The 20,318-nt window shown below is 36.5% G+C and overlaps 1 protein-coding gene across 2 annotated transcripts in view; it reads right to left on the reverse strand.

The window, feature by feature from the left end:
* Positions 1–17,955: 17,955 nt before the first annotated feature.
* The window catches only part of CNTN1 (contactin 1), a 309,382-nt gene continuing 307,019 nt past the window's right edge, over positions 17,956–20,318 (reverse strand). For both annotated transcript variants that reach the window (XM_037058153.1, XM_037058154.1), the window contains one exon: positions 17,956–20,237. In XM_037058153.1, the coding sequence (XP_036914048.1) occupies positions 20,161–20,237 (77 nt within the window). In that variant the 3' untranslated portion in view covers positions 17,956–20,160. The remainder of the gene's footprint in view (positions 20,238–20,318) is intronic.

Genomic DNA, 20,318 nt, shown 5'->3' on the forward strand with positions numbered 1-20,318 from the left:
TAATGTTGTTGACTTGAAGGTGGAGGGGCTATGGGGCCAGGAGGGTGAGCAGCCTCTAGTTGCTGCAAACAACCCCCAGCTAATACTCAGTGAATAAAAAGGGACCTCGGTCCTGCAACTGTACATGTGTGAATTCTGCTGACAATGAGAATTGCTTAGAGGCAGTTTTTTTCTCAGAGCTTCCCGATGAGAATTCAGCCTGCCCAACAACTTTGTTTCAACCTGTGATACCCTGGGTGCAGAAACCCGTCATGCTGTGCCAGTCCTCGGACCTGTTATAAATGGGTGTTGTGATCCAAAGTGAAATTCCTAGTAAGTTGTTACATGGCAATAGAAAACACATATAAAATCTAACCAGACAAATAATAATCCTGATGAAGACCTCATGAGTGTAGAAACAATGGTTAGACTTGATCAGTGAATTTATATAAAAACAAATGAGATAACCACTGACAAAACACAAAGAAATTATAAATAATTAGTCACTCAATTTTTTCTTTAAACAAACACATCACCTATGTGACAGCTACTGTTCTGGGCATGTAGCAACTAGACAAAATAGGTCCTTGTGAAGTTTACATTCTGATGATGGGGAAAGGAAAGCAGACAACAAACAATATAAATAAGGAAACTGTGTAATATGTTAGATGGTAGTAAGTGCAACAGAGAAACAGCAACTAGGGAAGGTAGATAGAGAATTTTGAGGGAGGGTTCCAATTTAAGTAGGGTGGTCAGGAAAGGCTGCCGTGGGAATGCGACATCTAAGTAAAGTCCCCATGGTGGGAGGGAGAGAGCCTGGCGGAAATCTTGAAGCAAAGGAATTCTAGGCAGAGGAAGGAGGGGGGAGCATGCCTGGCATAGCTGAGGAGGGCAGTACGGCTGGAGTGAATTAAGAGGATGACATGAAATGCATAACAAAACACAATTGTGTAGGGCTTGTAGGCCATTGTTGAGACACTGAAGGGTTTTCCTCCAAAGGCTGACATAACTATGGCTTTTATGAAAGAATACTCTAGATACTAATTTGGAAAGTAACGGAGGGGGCACAAGGGCAAAGCAAGGAGACTATTAGGGGGCTGGTGCAAAGATTCAGGTGGATTGATGAAGACTTGCCCTAGAGCTGTGGTTATGAAGGTGCTAGAAGATGGATAGATTCTCGATGTGTTTAGAAGGTAGAGCCAGCAGGATTTTGTTCACCGTTTAGCTGTGGGGTGAGAGGGTTGCAGGGACTGGCACCTGGAAGACAGGATGGGTGATAACCAGTCTTGCCTGGGGGGAAGAAGGTTTTCTCCTGGAGAGGTGGGTGTGGAGCATATGAAGTTTGAGAGTCTCACTAGGAATCCAAGTAGTCCCAGAATAGAGTGTAAGTAGTATAAATCTTCATAACATAATAAAAGACAAAAGCCAAATACCAAACAAAAACCATAAACTGTGTAACAATGTCCAGCTACGAGGACTCATGAGAGGTAGGTGGTCGGAGGATGAGTTTGAATGTTCAGGTTCACATCTTTATATTAGGCCATTACTACTGCTTGCTGCTAACATATTTAGTTAGAAATAATAAGATAACACCTTGAGGTTTTCATGTCCCTTTAAAATGTAGTTTGGAAACATATTTTAGGTCATGGTGTCTTTTTTAGATAAAGAAATTATTCATCTTTAACAATTCACTTGTTTCAGTTCAGCTTTTGTTCTTTTAAATTAGAATAAAATGACATGCACTAATTTTGAAAATTAAAAAAAATAGATACAGCTTCATTTTAATAGTATTATTTTGGTCTCTCAACTGAGTACCTATACCTCTGTGTTTATGTATGTATAAAGAAATGTGTAAAATTAAAGTGACTGTAATTCAACAGTGATTATTTCTAGGTGATGAAATAGTTTTTTTAACTTTATTTGTATGCTGAATGGTTTACTTGTTAAACATCCAAATTTTACAATCAAATAAAATACATGAGTTTCTATATTTAAGAGTAATAATGTACAAATTATGGAAGAGTCTTCTACTTCTTTTGTCCTAACAAAAATTGCATAAGAAGAAGCAAATATCTAAGAGGACCTCTGGGAAGCCCATTTCCAAGCCAGACTCATGACTATGCGTGTCTATATTTACCATGTCCATGGTGATAACCTCATAAACACCTCTGTCTAAGGTGATTCACAATTGTTTTGTTTGAGAAAGTGAGAACTGAATATGAACAACTTTGTGGGGCACTGTGTATCACATGTAGATAAAGAGACTGAATTATTCATTGGCAGAATTTTTGACACCAAAACAACATCCAGAGGTAAAACATGAACTGACCAACTGCTACGTGTCCATTTGGGGATCACGTAATCCAGTGTTCTTACTCTAACAGTTTTACTGTTCACCCTTTCTTACCATTACCAGATAATTAGTGAGTCTTTGGCTCCCAGAATTGGTATTCTGCAGCCTAGAATGGTAGGGCCCAACAGAGTAGCCACTAGTCACAGTGAGTTATTTAAATGTAAATTTATTACAGTGAAATACAACTTAAAACTTCATGTCTTCTTACACTGGCCACATTTCAAGCACTCAGTGGATAGTGGGTTCCATTTTGGGCAGTGTAGATACAGAGCACTTCCATCACCTCAGAATGTCTTAAAGCCGTGATTTTCAAACAGTGTGCCACAAGAACTTTTAAAAACGTGTGATATCCAACTATTTAGTCAGGGGCACGAACCTCTCTTCCCTCAGATTTTCAAATTAAAAAATGACAACAGCCAATACAACAATATTCGTCTGAGCTGAATGAATGAAAATTTAACATTTTTTGGTCTGATTGGCTAGAAATATATTTTGGGGTGCACTGCAGAATTTTAGCAATTAGCTTGTGTGCCATGAGATGAAAAAGACTGAAAATTACCACTCTAAATGCAGTGCTGGTCTGGAGATAGTTTGCTCCATGAAGAAAGTCATTTGGAAATGCTCCTCTAAAATGTTTTTTCTGTATTTCTCTAGGTCAGTATTCAAAAATTGCCATTTTAAAGAAAAACACGACATCTTATGTGATGTGCAAGGATTTAAATGAGTTTAAGAACAAAGTATTAAAAATTAATTTTAGTAGAAGTTAAAGTTGACTTCTGAATGATGACGATGACATTGTAGACAGAGCTTGGTCTCTGGGCTAACACCAATATGAAATAATCTTCAAATCTTAGTCTTTGAATAAATAAGTATCAGCCATTGACTTAATTCATATGTACAGTCTAATCATAAAGAAACCTGTAAGTTACAATTCAGAGCAAATGCAGAAACTTTTTCATTACTTTAGATTTCTTCATGAGGCATTTTACAAAGCTTCCCCCCAAATTAATTGTGCATCCTCAGCTGTATTGGCTTAATTTTTTGTTTGTTTCTGGGAATTTAAATGACACTTAGATCAACTATGGTTAAGGTATCATGGGGGATGACCTTTCCTTAGGACAAGCTTTTAATCTCGGCAACCCATGATCTGGGTTAATAATGGAGTCCAGCCAACTAATCTCATAGATTAGTGTAAAGTATCTCTTGCTTACAAGGCAAAATGTCAAGACACTTGATGTTAGAGTTTACTTAATTTAATTTCTTCCACCAAAGAGTAAAAATGCCTCTCTACAACTGGGGAAAAGTATTTGTATGAATGACTTACTCTGTGGACACCCATTTAATTACATAATGCTTTCTTTTCACTGAGGTTTTTGTTTGTTTGTTTGTTTGTTTGTTTTTAATATTTAGTAAGCTAGCTCCTTTGATGTATTTACAAACATATTTCTGTCATATTTCACTCTTGCACCTGGAGAATATAAGTGAAATAATGTGACCAAGGTAATACCTAAATTCTCCTCATCTTGTGAACTAATTTTTGATTCAAAACCCTCTCATAAATCACTTTTTGACTCAGAATTCTGTCTCAGTGTTTATGATTCTCTGGGCTATAAAGAGAGTGACTGACAGAGTAGCTTTTCATCTCCTTTATCTTTCTCTAAGCAGCTAATGCCCAGTCAGCAACTTTTAGTGTTTGCTGTCATTTCTTTAATGATGAATATTAGCTTTATTTGAATAAAATTTACACACTGCTTTCAAGTCTTTCTACATACACAATAATTTTTAAATACATGCTTATTTATAGTATAATCAAAATATTTTAAATGTTATTAAACTAAACATGTGTGATACCAATCACACTTATTAGTTAACTGTACTGAGGTTGATATTGACATCATGACCAAGTTCTCACACGCGCGGACAAGGTCACTTACTTTAAATATGCCTCTGTCTAACTATGTTTGGGAGATTCCATTTTAGAGATGTCCAGAAAACTAGGTAGGAGTGGAGACCAGGGAGTGACAGCAACTTCACTTCTTGCAGAGTGCTGATCTTCTTTAAAAGGGGCAGCTGTTTTCAGCTCCAAGCTGTCTCTGTAGAAACACACGTCCCATTGTTGGTAGATCTGTCACTTTTTCAAGAAAGCCACAAACCCAATATTTTACATGAATTCAATCGACAATTTGTTAAAGACTTAAACAATGAGGGCCAAATGAAGAGCATATGCTGGCCAAGTCTAGGCTTAGGCAATGTACTAAAAGGTAAGATTAAAAAGTTAAGAGGATGCTTTCTTGCCTTGGCCTTCATTTAGGGTTCATGACCCTCTAAGGAGAAGATATTTACCAGTTTCCCTAGGAAGAAGATGAAATGTCATCATCTAGTGTGTTTCAGGAAACTTCATTAAAAACAGCTAGAACATGCCCTTAGCCTCTTCTTGTTTCACCCTTCATCTTATTCTGCTGCCTGAGATGCCCTTGGACTTCAGGACAGCAGATGGGTGAACTGAAGGGAGCCTAAGTACTTGAAGACTTTGTAGAACAAAAATTATCAAGCTAGTTCTCCTTTGCCAACCTTTGCCAGATCTTTCTAGGACAGGGAATATGTTATGTATTGTTTAAGCCAGTGTTTTCTTTTTCTTTATAAAATTGATGTTTGAATACAGTTGTCTCCATCTTCCCACCACCGATTCCCCCTGCTCTACCCACCCCCACCTCCCACCCTCAATCCTACCCACCTTTGGCTTTGTCCATGGGTCCTTTTTACATGTTCATTTACAACCCTTCCCCTTCTCCCAGTGTTTTTATTGAACTTGAAATTCACTCATAAATTCACTCTGAAAGTTCAGATAAGCCTGTATTTATCTCCATCTTTGTTATCAACACTTTGAATCAACTTTCCAGAGATAATAAAGAAAAATCCTACCAAGTCAAACAAACCTGGTAGATACTTTGAATGATTAATGAGAAAATATATTTTAATGATTTTAAAAGGGTCTACATTATAATATTCCAGTGTGTCATCAGGATGACTGCAGCTCATGAGAAGCAAATAGTTTCCATTATTGAGTTCCACGCCCCTCCCTGATTTTATGGGTCTATTTTTTCAAAGCCAGAATAGTCCAACCTCCCATCTTTCAAAATTTCTTTTCTAAAAAGAGTTGCTGGTTTTTTTGTGGTTTAGTTCTTTAAGTGGCTGCATATTTAAATATATACTTAAAATTATAGAAACCTCATAGGAACTTTCTAGAACTTTTCTAGGTTATCCGGAAGTATTATCAGAAGACTCAGGTAAATGAAGGCAATCTCCAAATGAATGATAGGATGTCACTTTTCATAACAGAGTATAAAGAATGAATAGAAAAGAATCCACTGATCGAGAGCCCAGCTCTAAGGAGAGCCTGTTGCAGGAGATAGAGGCAGCTGGGACAATCTGGAGATCAAAGCGCGTCCTGTGGCTATTCTGGGGACAGAGGTCTGAAGCAGCTCTTTGATTTGGGGCATGGCCACCCACATGGCTTATTTTGCCTCTCTAGAATGGCCACCCAAACTGAGCATTTCTGAGTGCCAGACAACAGAATATGTCATGGAAAGAAAATATCTAACTAACTGGTTTTGCTGGTCTTGAAGAGTCATCCCTAAGGAAAACATTGTTATATTAATTAGAAAGAAAAAAAATGATTAAAGAGGGAGTAAGAAGAAAAAAAGCAAAATAACAACAACAACAACAAAATGGATTCTTAGTAAAAAAATATTTAAGGAACTGGAAAAGGTCACATTCTTTATTTGATTTTTAATGAACCAAGATTTTGTATAGTTCCGCAGCAGCCTTGAGGCACCATTTCTCTGGCTAAAAAGCACTTGATTATACTAAATAAGCCAAAAAATAAATTCACTGTGAAGACCTAGGGATAGGTTTTTTTTCCTGGGGGTGGCTATAAGAAAGACCAGAAGGATATTTTTTTCAAAGTTTGAGATAATGAGAACAGTGTTATAAAAACTGTGGTGTAATTTCCTTCCTTTTGGTAATTAAAGCACAGAAGTAGTTTGTCCATTAAGGTTTAGCACACACGCTTTTATGAGCAAGCTCATATCTAGGGTAATATGAAAATATCTTGATATGACATGGGTGAGATTCAGTTAAATAATTAAGGGAAACTAATTTACTTCTTTTTGTTTAATATTAATATTGCAGAAGTTCAGGATGCAGCTTGAAGGAAGTTTCTTCATCTGTGGAATTTAATGATACAGATTATCTGAACCAGTCATTATTTGTGCCCACTCTGTCCTGTTACAGTGAGCAAAACTTAAGCCCGTATGAATCATGTAGTTAACTCAGTATTGCTAGATCTGGGACATAAATCTGTTGTTTATTATTCCTAGTAAACTAGTTTTTTTTTCCAAAGAACTGTTGTATTTTCCAAGATTTTTCAAATGTTAAAATCTTTCCCCAACTGGATTGCTTAGAGTATTCCATTCCATACTAGATTAAGCATTTCTAAAGTATACAATCTGACTTCCCGTGATAGAAATATTTTTAAAGCAGGCATTTCTACTCAAATTGGAGAATATCACAAATATACAAAATCAATAGTACCTCCTATGCCAAAAATGCCAATCAGTACATCTTTTCTGAAAGCTGTTTTCCTCAGTTAGCAGTATAAACAATCCCTCTGGGGACTGAAACGGTTTATTTTTAGAAATCTGCCTCTTTCCTGAGTGCTGTAATTCTACAGGAGAATGGCTGAATTGAGTAGAATAATGAAATCGCATGTATAATGTTTACTAATGTCATGAGCAATATTTTAAATGACCAGATTATGCTGCAGATTCTTCTTCAGACCCCCTTTAGTCCTCCTTCTCCGGTATGATGGACAAAGTGGACTCTGTTACCTGGAACCATCCAGCACGTTTCAAAAGCTTCGTATCATCACTAGATGTGTTCTGTCAAAATGTCCCACTTCCTAACCCCTTAGCTACAGCCAAAGAGGATTGTTTCTTTTCCTTTTCTTCAAGCCCATTCCCTTTTCTACTCAAGTTATTTCGAAGTAGAGTATGAAAGGAAATGATATGTTTTTCTTTACCGATAATATTTGCATTTTAACTCTTGCCAGTCAAGTCTTGGTCCACTGTTCCTCACGCTGGGTCTGGTCAAAGAAACTGCTTCCCACAGATTCTGAGAGTTCTTGAGCATTTAAAATTTTTCATCATTTGATGATTATCTTTAGATGATATCTTAAAAAGTAATGTAAGTATGTTCTGGACATTCTGAATGACCACTGGATAGCTTAATATTTTTCATAATTTTAGTCTTGGAGCTTGTGTTTACATTTCTGTTGGTAGTGTGTAGTGCTATTTTATTGCCTTAGGCTAACAAGAAATAAGCAGACGTGCACTTAATGGTAAATGATGGGATTGCACTAAGTGATTCCCATATGTCCGCTTGCTTGCCAAAATATAGTAATTAGTATTGAGAAATGGTAGGATAATGCAGGATATGGTACAGGGTTGTGAGCAACAAATTACTATTGGCAAAACAACATCAATGGTGATATTAAATCACTTTTTCATTTCAACATTACTGGTAGCTTTGTCTCATTTTAAATTTGCTCTGGTAAGAGTTATAAGAAATTTACAGTTAATTTTATGTTGTATTTATATTGTATATTTAGGTAACATTTTAATAAATAGTTTTAGTCACCATGGATGGTTTATGATTGTCTGGTTGATTTGTTTGGTTTCAGCTGTGCTTTCCTCCAGTTTAAGGGACACAAAGCCAAAAGAGATAATAATAAAAAAATATAAAATCCATCAGGCAGATGGTCTTTTGGCAATTCTCAAATCACAAGGTACCAAGACTTGTCTTCCCAATATTTGGCTTTGGAAATGGCAAATATGTAAGCAATCAATCAGTCAATGCGTCTAAGCACAGCAGATTAAGTGAGGAGCAGAATGTTAATTTATCCTATTTTAAAATATTTGTGTAATCTTGCTCTCCAAAGGAATCTGAATTATCATCATTCATAGGCCACAAAAAATTAGAGAGACTCTTGAACAATCTGAATTATTTCTGCTTACCCACACAAGTCTTCTTAGTCCCGTGGAGACCCACATCATTCAGTAGACCTTTACTCCAATGGACGTTAAGCTGCCCCTCTTCCAGGTTTTCTGTTATCTTTTCTAGTCGTGGCCATGAACAGTATAAGTGCTACACAAATGCTATAATTTTAATTGTGAATCTTTAAAAGTACTCAAAATCTTTCCTGAAGTCATTTGACAGCAGTGAATAATTTCTAAGAACATTTCTAAGAAAAACAGCTAAACCCCAAATCAATAAATAATACCCAGCTTTTTTCATTTCTTCTAATTAAACATATCCATTTAATTTGTTTGCTTCTTTTTGGCCTATTAGGTATCTCTACAGTATGCCCACTTCATTTGCCTCCATCACAAGAGGATTCCAGGCCACCATTCCTCATCACCAGGATTATTGTTCCTATCCCCTCTTTGACCAGTTTTACTCAGGCCAGTACTGCTCATGTTCAAGCCACTCTCTGCCCTGCTGTCTGAAGTGGGTCTAGAAGGCAGACTTTATTATTTCACCTTTTATTTGCTCTCCATTATGGTAAGTAAATCACAAGTTTGTTAACATGACTCATGAATGTCCTCATGATCCACTCCGATCTCTCTAGACTCAATCCTCATGCTCCAACCACTGTCCTTTAAACCTCTAAATCTCCCTTTGACAAATAAGTTCTCTTCATTGTTCCCCGTGTAACAGCCAGTCCTCCTCCCCTCCACCTCAGGTAGCACCTTAAACACTATTCCTTGTGAGAAGCTGTCTTTGATACGTGGACTGCAATTGCCAAGACCTCTGTTGAATTCCCCAACCTTAAGACTTATAGTACTTGATTATAATTTATTTTTCAACCACCAATTTTTCTTATTGACTAAGAATAATGGCCTTTATAATTGAGTTGTGGAAGGTTGTGTGAGAGTCACAGTTCTTTGCATAACAATGTTACTTCAGGATGTAATTTAAAATGTAGCCTTATGCACTAATAGGATTATTGAAATTTTTAACCTAATTTACTTATTGAAGAATAATATGCATATTGAAAAGTACATAAGTCATAAAGGTACCACTTAATGAATTTTCACCCATAAAGGGAAAAACCAGAAGTCTCTTCACACTACCTGCCAGTTACTACCTTCACTCATCATCTCAAAGATAATCAATACCTTGACTTCTAATGAAATAAATTAGTTCTGAACTTTTTCACTTTGAACTTCTCTTTTTTACCCAAATTCCTCATTCAACAAATGGATGGGAGATTCATCCTTGTTGTGTAGCAGTAGGGTGTTCATATGGAATATTGTTTAAATATTCCACCATATAAAAATATCATAGAAAATTTATTTAAGATACCATTGACGGACACTCAAGCTGATCCCGAATTCGATCTATCTGCACAGTGCTAACATGAGCACTTGATACTGAGTACTGACATGCTCATATTTTTCTCTTGTATACATCCAAGAATGAAATAGCTCTTTCACAAGAAATGCATATCTTCACCATTTCTATGGCAATTAAAATCTTTTGATATAAATAATAAATTCATAGAAGAAGAAAATACAAATGGTAATCACACAAAGATGTGCTTAGTATATTTAGTAAGCAGAGAAATGTAAATTAAAACACTCCATACATGACCAGATGGGCCAAACTTGGTATCTACATAAGATCAGTTTCAGATGGGGAAATGAAAACCCTCAGCTGCTAGATGAAGTGAAAATGGGAGCTACCTTTTAAACTTGTGTGTGTTTCTTTGGTTATTACTGTAGCTGAACCCTAAAAGAAAGCCTTGTTGGATTAGTATGTATAAGTAAAACGATATAAGGTAGGCATGTAAACTTTCATTACTGAATACATAGCCCAGGAAAATTCTCACAGAAGTTTCTAAAGAGGCATGTAAATCATGTTTGCCATAAAATTGTCTCTAGCAAGAAGATTTCAAAACAGAGCCCTGGCTGGTGTGGCTCAGTGGATTGAGCACGGGCCTGCGAACCACACGACCGCGGTTCGATTCCCAGTCAAGGGCACATGCCCGGGTTGCAGGCCAGTTCCCAGCAGGGGACGCCCGAGAGGCAACCATACATTGATATTTCTCTCCTTCTCTCCTTCCCTTCCCCTCTAAAGATAAATAAATTTAAAAAAATTAAAAAAAAGATTTCAAAACAGAATGGGGATGAAGAAATGAAGTGTAATAAAAGCAACAAGGGTAAAAACTAGACCTACGCAGAGTACTATAGATAGATTAGGAAAAAAAACAACCTTAACTGTAAGCTGGGAAACTAGATAAAATATGCAGCAAAACATAACTTATGTAAATTAAAACTAAATATAATGATACTATTTATCATTCACAGAATAATACATGCACAGAATAATAATTCATGGAATAATACATTATTATTACATGATAATAACAATACTTGGTATAAATAACACAAAGAAGGAGAACTGAAGGGACAAATATAAAATAATGACAGTGAAGTCATGGTAGAACATGGAATTGGATTTCAATGGAGAAAAACACAATACAATAGAGAAGTAAACAACAACAGGAGACATCACGCCTAGGTAGTGCATTAGCATGCACCACACATTGTGGGCTATTATTGATGATATCAGCCTGAGCCTGTGCTCCTGCGGTACAAACACTTAGGGATAATGTGTTACTGGAACAAGGCTCAGCGAAGGAGGCAGTGGCTATTTCCTGGGAGTGCGAGTGTGGATAGATCTCCACCTCTTCAGTGACGAGCCTTCATTTAACTTACTCCTCACTCGGGCATTTTCACAAGCTCAGACTGGTAAACACAACGTGGTCAAAAGCTTATTGTTCTCTTTTACTAGCAATGTCTCATAATAAATCATGTGGAATAAGCACATTTTCAATCAAGTAATATGAAAAGTATTTGCAGGAAAATGTGCTAAAACACCCAAAACTGAAAAATTTGTTTTTTTAATAGTCCATTCAATATGGATGTACTAAATCCTTATGACATATAAAGCCTTGTGCTGCTTTCCGAAAATGAAAAGAAGCAGAGTTCAGTCTGATAGGCTACTTTGAACTGTTATCTTTACAGTAGACTTAAAGGTAGAAACTATTTCCCTTGGCATCCAATCTCATCTGAGCTCACCATTGGGATTCCAGCCAGGTAGGCTGGAGTCTTGCTTCCTCAGCAAACTAAACAAATATCATTCAATGTCCTAACCAAAACATAATCTCACTCTCGTTAACCAAAATTTGGTCTAGAAGCTGCAAGTGTCCATAATTCAATGCCTAGCAATTCAATGCCATATTTTATCATCTCTAGTACATCAATTTTGTAAACGTGAACAACTCTGAAATGGAATGCCTCTTACAATCAATGAGATCTTTCAGTTGCTCTCAGCCAGGAGATAACTACGACTTGGTTGTCCTTGCCTGTACATAGGAGGCCTTGGCCGGAGATGTTGATATTGTCGTTACTTCACTTAGTTTAGAAGTATTTTGAGGATAACACGTTAAGTTTAATTGTTTTTAAATGTCTTATGATCCGTCATTGAGAACAAAAATGTATTGTGTATGGAAATTCACGGAAACAGAGAATCTGGACATATAGGGATACATTTGCTCTTCCCCTTGGCCAGATGGGACAACTTCATTTGCTTAAAATGCTTGTCAGGAGATAATTTAAGAGTCTTTGTTTTGCCCTTTTTACAATAGTACCCCCTTACCTGTGGGTGATATGTATCAAGACCCCGCTGAAACTGTGGGTAGTACTGAACCCTGCGTATACTATGTTTGTTCCTGTACATACATATCCATATGATAAAGTTTAATTTGTAAATTAGGCCCAGTAAGAGATTAACAACTAAAGATAAAATAGAACAATTATAACAATATACTCTACTATAATAATAGTTGTGTGAATGTGTTTATTTCTCAAAATAACTTACTGTACTCTACTCACCTTTTTACTTAAAAGAAGCACCTTGCAGCTTCCCTTTGGTGTATCTGAATCAGCAGCATCACTACTCTTGTGCTTTGGGGCCATCTTTAATTAGAACAAGGGTTACTTAAACAAAAGCACCGTGGTACCACAATAGTTTATCTGATAACCAAAACAGTTACTAAGTAACTAAAGGGCAGGTAGCATATATAGCCTGATGATTATAGCGTGATATCATAAAGGGATGATTCATATCCCAAGTGGGATGGAGTGAGTTAGCATGGAATTTCATCATGGTACTCAGAATGGCACACAATTCAAAATATAAATTATTTCTGGAATTCTCCATTTAATATTTTCTGACTGCAGTTCACTATGCATACTTAAAACTGCAGAAAGGAAAACCATAGATAAGAAGGGACTACAGGAATCTACTTTTGTATAACAAACCACCTGCAAAAGTTAGTGGCTCAAACCAAGTATTTGTTATCTCACACATTTCAGAGGGTCACGACTCTGGAAGCAATTTGCTTGGGTGTTTCTGGCACAAGGTCTTTCTTGAGGCTTTGGTTAAGCTTTCAGCCAGAGCTGTAGTCATCTGAAGGCTTGACTGGGGCTGGGGGTTCTGCTTGCAGAATGGTTCAGTCATTTGGCTGTTGGCTGGAGGCCTCAGTTCTTCACCATGTGGGTATCTCCACAAGGCTGCCTGAATGCTTTCAAACATGGCACTTGGCTTCTCCCTGAGCAACTGATGCAAGAGAGACAGACATATCACTTTGGTTTTTGATGATTTAATTTCCAAAGTCCTACCCTGTCACTTCTGCTTTATTGTACTCACTAGAAATAAGTTACTAAATCTAGTACAATCTCAGGGGGAAGAGAATTACTTTCCACCTCTTACAAGAAGGATTATCAATGGATTTATGAACATATTTTTAAGTGAACATAATTTTCTGTTAACGTCTGACAAGATTGAGATAATACTAGCAGAATGAGGATCAGTGGCTTGGAATAAATAGTGGAGTGTTGTTTGTTTGTTTTTGTCTCAATAACTTTATTTTCTTTTTTATTTGTTGTTCAAGTACAGTTTTCTATCTTTTACCCCAACCCCAGCCCACTCCCACAACCCTCCCCACCTCCCTCTCATTTCCACCCCCTGCCCCCAGTTTTTGTCCATGTGTCCTTTATACTTGTTCCTGTAAACCCTTCCCCTTTCCCCCTGAAATTCCCTCCCCTGTCCCCTCTGGTCACTGTCAGCCTGTTCTCTATTTCAGTGTGTTTGGTTATATTTTGCTTGTTTGTTTGTTTTGTTGTTTAGGTTCCTATTAAAGGTGAGATCATATGGAGTGTTGTTTTAAGAAGTGATACATATATCAATACTACCCAAGGATGATATTTTGTATGGAATACAAGTATCAAATATTCATAGTTTAAGCATGATTCAGAAAAGTCATATTCTAAATGTGGAGAATTTTTAGGACGGTATTACACAATATATTTTCTGGTAGTGTCCTTTTTGTCTGTGCATGAGAATACCAAGTCATGAAAACCTCTGTGCAAATAAATGGCTACTTTAATAAATATAACATAAAAATCAACATGATAAGCAAATACTGTAGTACTTTAATTAGGAGTATTTTTTTCTTTTTTTAATGGTGAAATTGATGGCCTCTTAGTTCCAATGCAATTTGGGGGTAGAATCTGTGGCAGACTGCATCATTTTGTTCCAATTCTTTAACATTCCTTATCTCCACCTTTGACTATAACTTTAAAGTGCCCACCTCAATGTGGGTGACTTTCCCTGCCCCTTGGCTCTGGGTTTATAATGTGACTTGACATGGTCAATAGGATATTAGCAAACCTGAGGCAGGTGAAGGCTGGAAACAGTACATTCATGTTTCCACTCGTTTCCTTGCATCTCTATTCTTGTCATGAGAACATGCCAGAACTCACCTGCGGAATGATGAGAGAAAAGTGGAACAGAGCCAAATTGCTCTAAAGGCCCCAACTAAAGGCAAAATCCAACAACTGATCGTCAGCCACTCTCAAGCATGTGAAAGAGCCCAGCTTCTATTAGCAATTACATATTACATATTGCTTCTATTACGTATCGGATTCACTGCTGACCCAGCTGTGTGAGCAATGAATGTTTATTGTTACACGCCACTGAGGTTTTGTGGTGGTATTTTTGTGAGAGTATTGTGTCCATAAATAACTAATATAGTTCATTTAAAATGGTGTGTGATCTTGACATTTTAATATGTCATGCCCTTCCTTTAGATTAATTAGAATTGTTATCTACGTGGATTAACTTTTCCAAGTTCTGGTTTTCTAAACTAAAGTCCCTTGAAAACTTTTGCTCTATATAGATATGCACATTATTCTTTCTCAGAAATGATGAAAAAGGAGCTAAAGGGACGGCTTGATGATGGTTTCACTTCGACCGTCATTATTAGAAATGGTATATATTTAAAATGTAGCAAAGGGAAGGTTTCAGTGCCAACAGGCCCTTTCCCTTATTTTTTTACGTTCTGATACTACATTCGGTTCAACTGATCGGTTCTACCTGATTAAGGAGAACTAACTTTGCGTTAACTAACACTAAGCTCTGTGCTTGGAATGAACAGATAGGTCTGCAATAATCTGAACTAAGAGTTTTAGAGTAAATTCTACCTATATTGGATATATCCATTGAAATGCAATGGTGGAAGGGGAAATTTAAGATCTGTTCAAATTTTACTAAATGTCATGAGTTTTAACTCTACGCCTGCTTGAGAGTGAGCCATGTGCCCAGGGAGAAGCAAAGTCCACAGGTGGTGAGACAGTGCCCTGAGAATATTACCTAAGGCCTTATATTCGGTCTACCTTGTGGATCCCATTATTTGAGCCAGTAAATTTCTTTTTAAGCTTTTTCTAGTTGAGTGTCTGTCACTTGCAAAAGAATTCCAAATGGTTGAGAAATATTTTTCTCATTTTATGGATGAGAAAACTTAATCCTCCAAATGTCCCATTACTTGTCCAAAGTCTCACAGGTAACAACAGTTAGAATATGATCACAGGTCTGTCCAATGCCCATGGTCTTTGCATAACTACATTGTTGATAAGTTTAAAAATGTACATATAGAAAAACTCACGTTTTTGCTGTACCACTTTATGAGTTTGGACAAATGAGTAGATTTGCATCATTGGCACCAGTTCCATCATGCCTAAGAGGTCACTTGCACTCTTCCTTCATAGTCCAACTCCTCCCCTATTCTTATTGCCAGGCAACTATTCACTTGGTTTCTGTCCCTAGAGCTTTATCTTTCCTAAATGTCATATAAATAGAATGCACAGCCTTTCGAATGCACAGCCCTTTTCACTTAGCAGAATGCATTTGAAATTCATCCGAATTATTTCATGTCATCAACATATATGTTTTCTGAAAGCATGCTTAGAGCAGCTTTTCAATTCCATCCTCATTAGGGTGAATGGGACACATACTGGTTTTAAACCGAGCAAAAAAGAAGTATACAGGTTTGAATAGTATTCTGCCAAGATTTATATCCACTTGGAATCTGTAAATGTGACCTTATTTGGAAGTAGGGCCTTTGCAAATGTAACCAAGTGAAGATGAGGCCATACTGAATGTGGATGAGTCCTAATTCAATCACTGGTGTCCTTCTAAAAAGAGAAAAAATTGAACAGAAAGATAGACAGGGAGAATGCCACGTGACAACAAGAGCAGAGGTTGGAGAGAGGCAGCTGCAAGCCAAGGGCAACCACAGGAGCCAAGAGAGAGGATGGAACAGACTCTCCCTCAGAGCCTCCAACAGGAACTTACCTGGCTGACACCTTGACAACAGACTCCAGGCTTTCAGAACTGTGAGAACTAGATTTCTGATGCCACTTAGTTTCTGGTCATTGGCTGGGGCAGCCCTAGGGAACTGTTACAGGAAGGTCTGAAGTTATTCAGCATTGCGTTCAGGGCAGCTGCCCTTAGAAGAAAGGGCCTGACTGAAGAGACAGGAAGGTGAAGGCCAAGTTCCCTCACTTCGCACTTTTGCCTTAGGATGAGACTGACTAAATTCTAGAGGCAAACAGGAATAGCATCGTAGGAGTGGATATATGTTATGTATCCCAAGTATCAAATGTATTGCCAGTATCTAATAAGTGAAAGCCATTTTTAAAATAGGATAAACAATGCAGAAATCCAGTTGTTGCTTCCCATCAACTAATTTAAAGTCAGCTCATTTTAAAACCCCTATGTTTTCATCCTAAAAAAATGTTCAAGCTGGGGAGGGGGCACCTTTCATCAATCATTTCATTAACAACCTCCAGAAGATTATAGACTCAGGAAATTAAGTATTAAAATTTAATTAACTTTCCAAGTCACATAAAGAAAAAAGAAAAGAAAGTAAAGGAAATCCACATTCCTTTAGAGAAGAATTCTTCTGAAGGACATTTCAGTCTGCAGCTTGGGTTTTAGGTACAAATTAAGAAATATTTTTGATAGATGGAAAGTATATAGCACTTTGCTACTTAAAAAGTAGAACCAAAAGATAAGGCCAAATGAGGAAATTAATCATGAGAAAATTAACATTTTAGATGAGCCAAGAGAATGGATTGTTTTTCTTAAAAGGTGTTTAAATGATGTATTACTGATATTGATATTGTTGATTCAGTTACAAATATAAATTAATGTGAAGTAATCATGAAAATCTGTAATTCTCAAACCTGGCTCCCTATCAGACACCCCTGAACCACCTAAAAATAGACAGATTCCTATCCCTCACTTTGCAGATTCTGATTTTTTAAGTCTGACAAGGGCCCAATGAATCTATTTTGATTTTTCATATTATCCAAGTTATAGTGATGTGTGACCAGGTTTGGGAACCACTAACATGAAAAAAGCTCTCACAGAAAAAGCTTTGATCTCTCAAAGTCTAGGGAATTAGAGCTGGGGTCAATCCAAGGTCAAATACCAAAAGCAAAATATTAGAATAGAAGTAATCTAATACTTAGGGTCAAAAAATGGAGGCAAGGTCCAAGAGGGAAAATCAGAGTCCAAGGTGGAAGCAAGCTTCATGAAAACAGGAAGGGAGGTCAGAATGCCAAAGTGGAATCACAATGAGAACATAGGAGAATATTGTAAGGCAAAACACAGGAAGCCCTGTGATTCAGAATTTGGGGTTCAGTCTGTTCAGGACTCAGAGAAGGCTTTACTTGTATCAGACTCCTGACTGCAGAGTCATGCTTTTATGCCGATTCCTCTATTAGAGTATCAGCTTAAGCTCCTGGGTGTCTTTGTGTCTTTTTTTTTTTTTTTTTGTAGAACCCTTCAAACATTAAACTATTCCTTAACAAGCAACATTTCTTCCATGCTATTAGACTCGAAATGGAACCTTTTAAAAATCAATTTTCAACCTCAGGTAAATTAAAAGAACAATTCTTATTTCTTGGATAACAGTAAGACATTTATTTCTTTATAATTTGTTTTCATTCATAAAAAGGACAAAGCACAGTCCTATACTACTCCATTGGAAAAATGATAAAAAATAACTAAAAAAATCAATTTGATATTTATCAGTATCAAATAAAACTACTATCACCTTTTCTGAAATACAAAGAAACAACAGATGTGTCTAGATCTATATAAACTTTAATTAAGAATCTTGCGCCTTAAAGCAGATGATATATTAGTTTGACAACAGTTTTAAAACTGATGGTCCCAGTCGGATTTGTACAGCTGTGTCAGGAAATGAAATGCATGAGTTGTCAGTGTATGAGAGATTGTAATCTACCTAATCTCGGTCACAAATTTAAAATCAAACAAATAACTTCCAAAGTTTGTTTTCTTCGTACCTTTCAGAACCATTTCATGCAAAATCTAATCAGTGTCGCTCTTTATTACCATACGTTAGAAAATAAAAGGCAAGCATGCATTTGGCAAAAGGTTTAGTTGTTGATTATATAAAAATGCCCAACATGGGTCATACTGCAAAAGAAAAACCCCAATGTAAAATAACAAAAACACCAACATTTGTACAGAGGCTTAGAGAGTATTCATTTCCCTAAAGTATGAAGAGATTTTGTTTCTTTTTCAAATAATTAAATATTTTATGAAATCTGGTGATGCTCTGAAGACTGTTGACATACTTCCACTGAGAAATCATCCATTGTAACTATTTTTAAAAAGTTTCACTTTATAACAAAGAGTTAAATGTAAACTAATGAAATAGTGATACCTTCATAATGAAAGCTCTAAACATTTACACATAGATATATGGTACAAAAATTATACAAATTAAAGAAAGGGGGATAAAGTAGTAATAGATCTGTTTTGCTTCCTGTAAATATTTTTTTATGAACCTATAAGGTATCCTTTCTAAAAAGATAAACTCTATCTCTCATTAGCTCACAAGGTTGTGCTAATAAAATAGGATTATACCTCTTGAAGCATCTGACACTGCACTATTTCATGAGCCAGCTAATGCTTGTTACCCAATTTCTTTCACGTCTACATTCAAACACATTTCCGTGCACACCATGAAGAATGAAGAAATGTGCATCTTCCTTTTCACGACATATAAAAACCTAAAGCAACAACACTTGGGAGACGTCATAGGATGAACACAGGATTTGTCTCCTCCTGGCCTTTCACTTTTGCATACTCGTCCAGGTACCACTAGCAACATATTGATTTGGTATTTTTAGCTAGTTTTCGGTATTGCATTGAAATGGGAAGGGAGCTGAAAACTCAATTTAAAGAAATAAGAAATACTGTAGTTTTTCCAACCTACAGGTGATTTCTTGATACCATACCTTCAATAAAGATAGGATTTTACTTAAAAATGAAGCACAAAAACCAAGATATTAGAATATCATTATGTAATTCTGATATTTACTTAACTGTCATTTATCCCTACCTGTACAAAGACAGTCATATTCTGATTAAAAAATGGAAGCACTCTACTTTTCAAAATTCATCATTCCATGTATGAATGAATACAGCAATATGATACCACTCTAGATAAGAGCTGTGATTTTTCAAAGTTTCAAACTGATGATAAGAAAAGCATAAAATAATTTCAGAGTACAATACAAAAGTAAAAAAAAACTTCATATGGTATGTTAACTCTACTATTAAAAAAACTAACTTAAAAGTATTGCTGATTCTGAAAATCAAATATTTATAAAATTACTTTCAAAATTAGAATACTGATAGTAAGTTCTAGAATTTGGTTTTTAACATTCACAATCTTTTAACTCATTCAGTAAAGTGATTTGGTAACGGAATTTATAGTAAGTTGTTTCAGTTACACACTACTGTTTTTGAAGGAAACTAAAAATGTCATGAATGATAGGGGCCATTCAAAAGATATGCAGGACCCAAAACAGAGGGGATAGTACAAGAGACTGTATTACTCTTACACTTACCACATACAATCAACATTTCAACCTCTATTAGATTTCACAACTTGTTATTAAATTTAAAGCACCTGTGTATGGTGATTTTACTTTCACTCTACAGCCTATGGAATCGAACACTGTAACTTGTCCCATTGGATTAATTCATGCAACTGTCACAGAATCAGGTTAAGTGGTTTATAAGGCATATTGGAACGAGTTAAAAATCACTTTATAGCCATTTAAAAGTTTATTCTTTTGGATGAAGGGGTTCCTGAATGCCTCAGTCGTAATATGTGTTGTAAATTACTTGGATAGTTTGTTAAAGAATCATTTATTTGGCTTAGGATGGAGCCGCAGGAATTGGAAGAAACTGTCGTCACTGCAGGGAGGAAGGGTGTCCTGTGAGCTGGGTCAGGGACAGCAGCTGTCACACCACATTCAGAATTCCAAGTGGACAAGGGTGCCCAAGGCAGGCAGCAGTAAGCCGAGAAGACTTGGTAATAGGGTGGATGAACCTGCAATGTAAACCAAAAATGGGTATAATAATTCATTGATAACAGTTATCATTGTTCGTTTTCCCAGCTTTGGGAAAGCCA

Source organism: Sturnira hondurensis, unplaced genomic scaffold, assembly GCF_014824575.4.
Source record: "Sturnira hondurensis isolate 20B ecotype Veracruz unplaced genomic scaffold, ASM1482457v3 Scaffold0009935, whole genome shotgun sequence".
NCBI lineage: Eukaryota > Metazoa > Chordata > Mammalia > Chiroptera > Phyllostomidae > Sturnira > Sturnira hondurensis.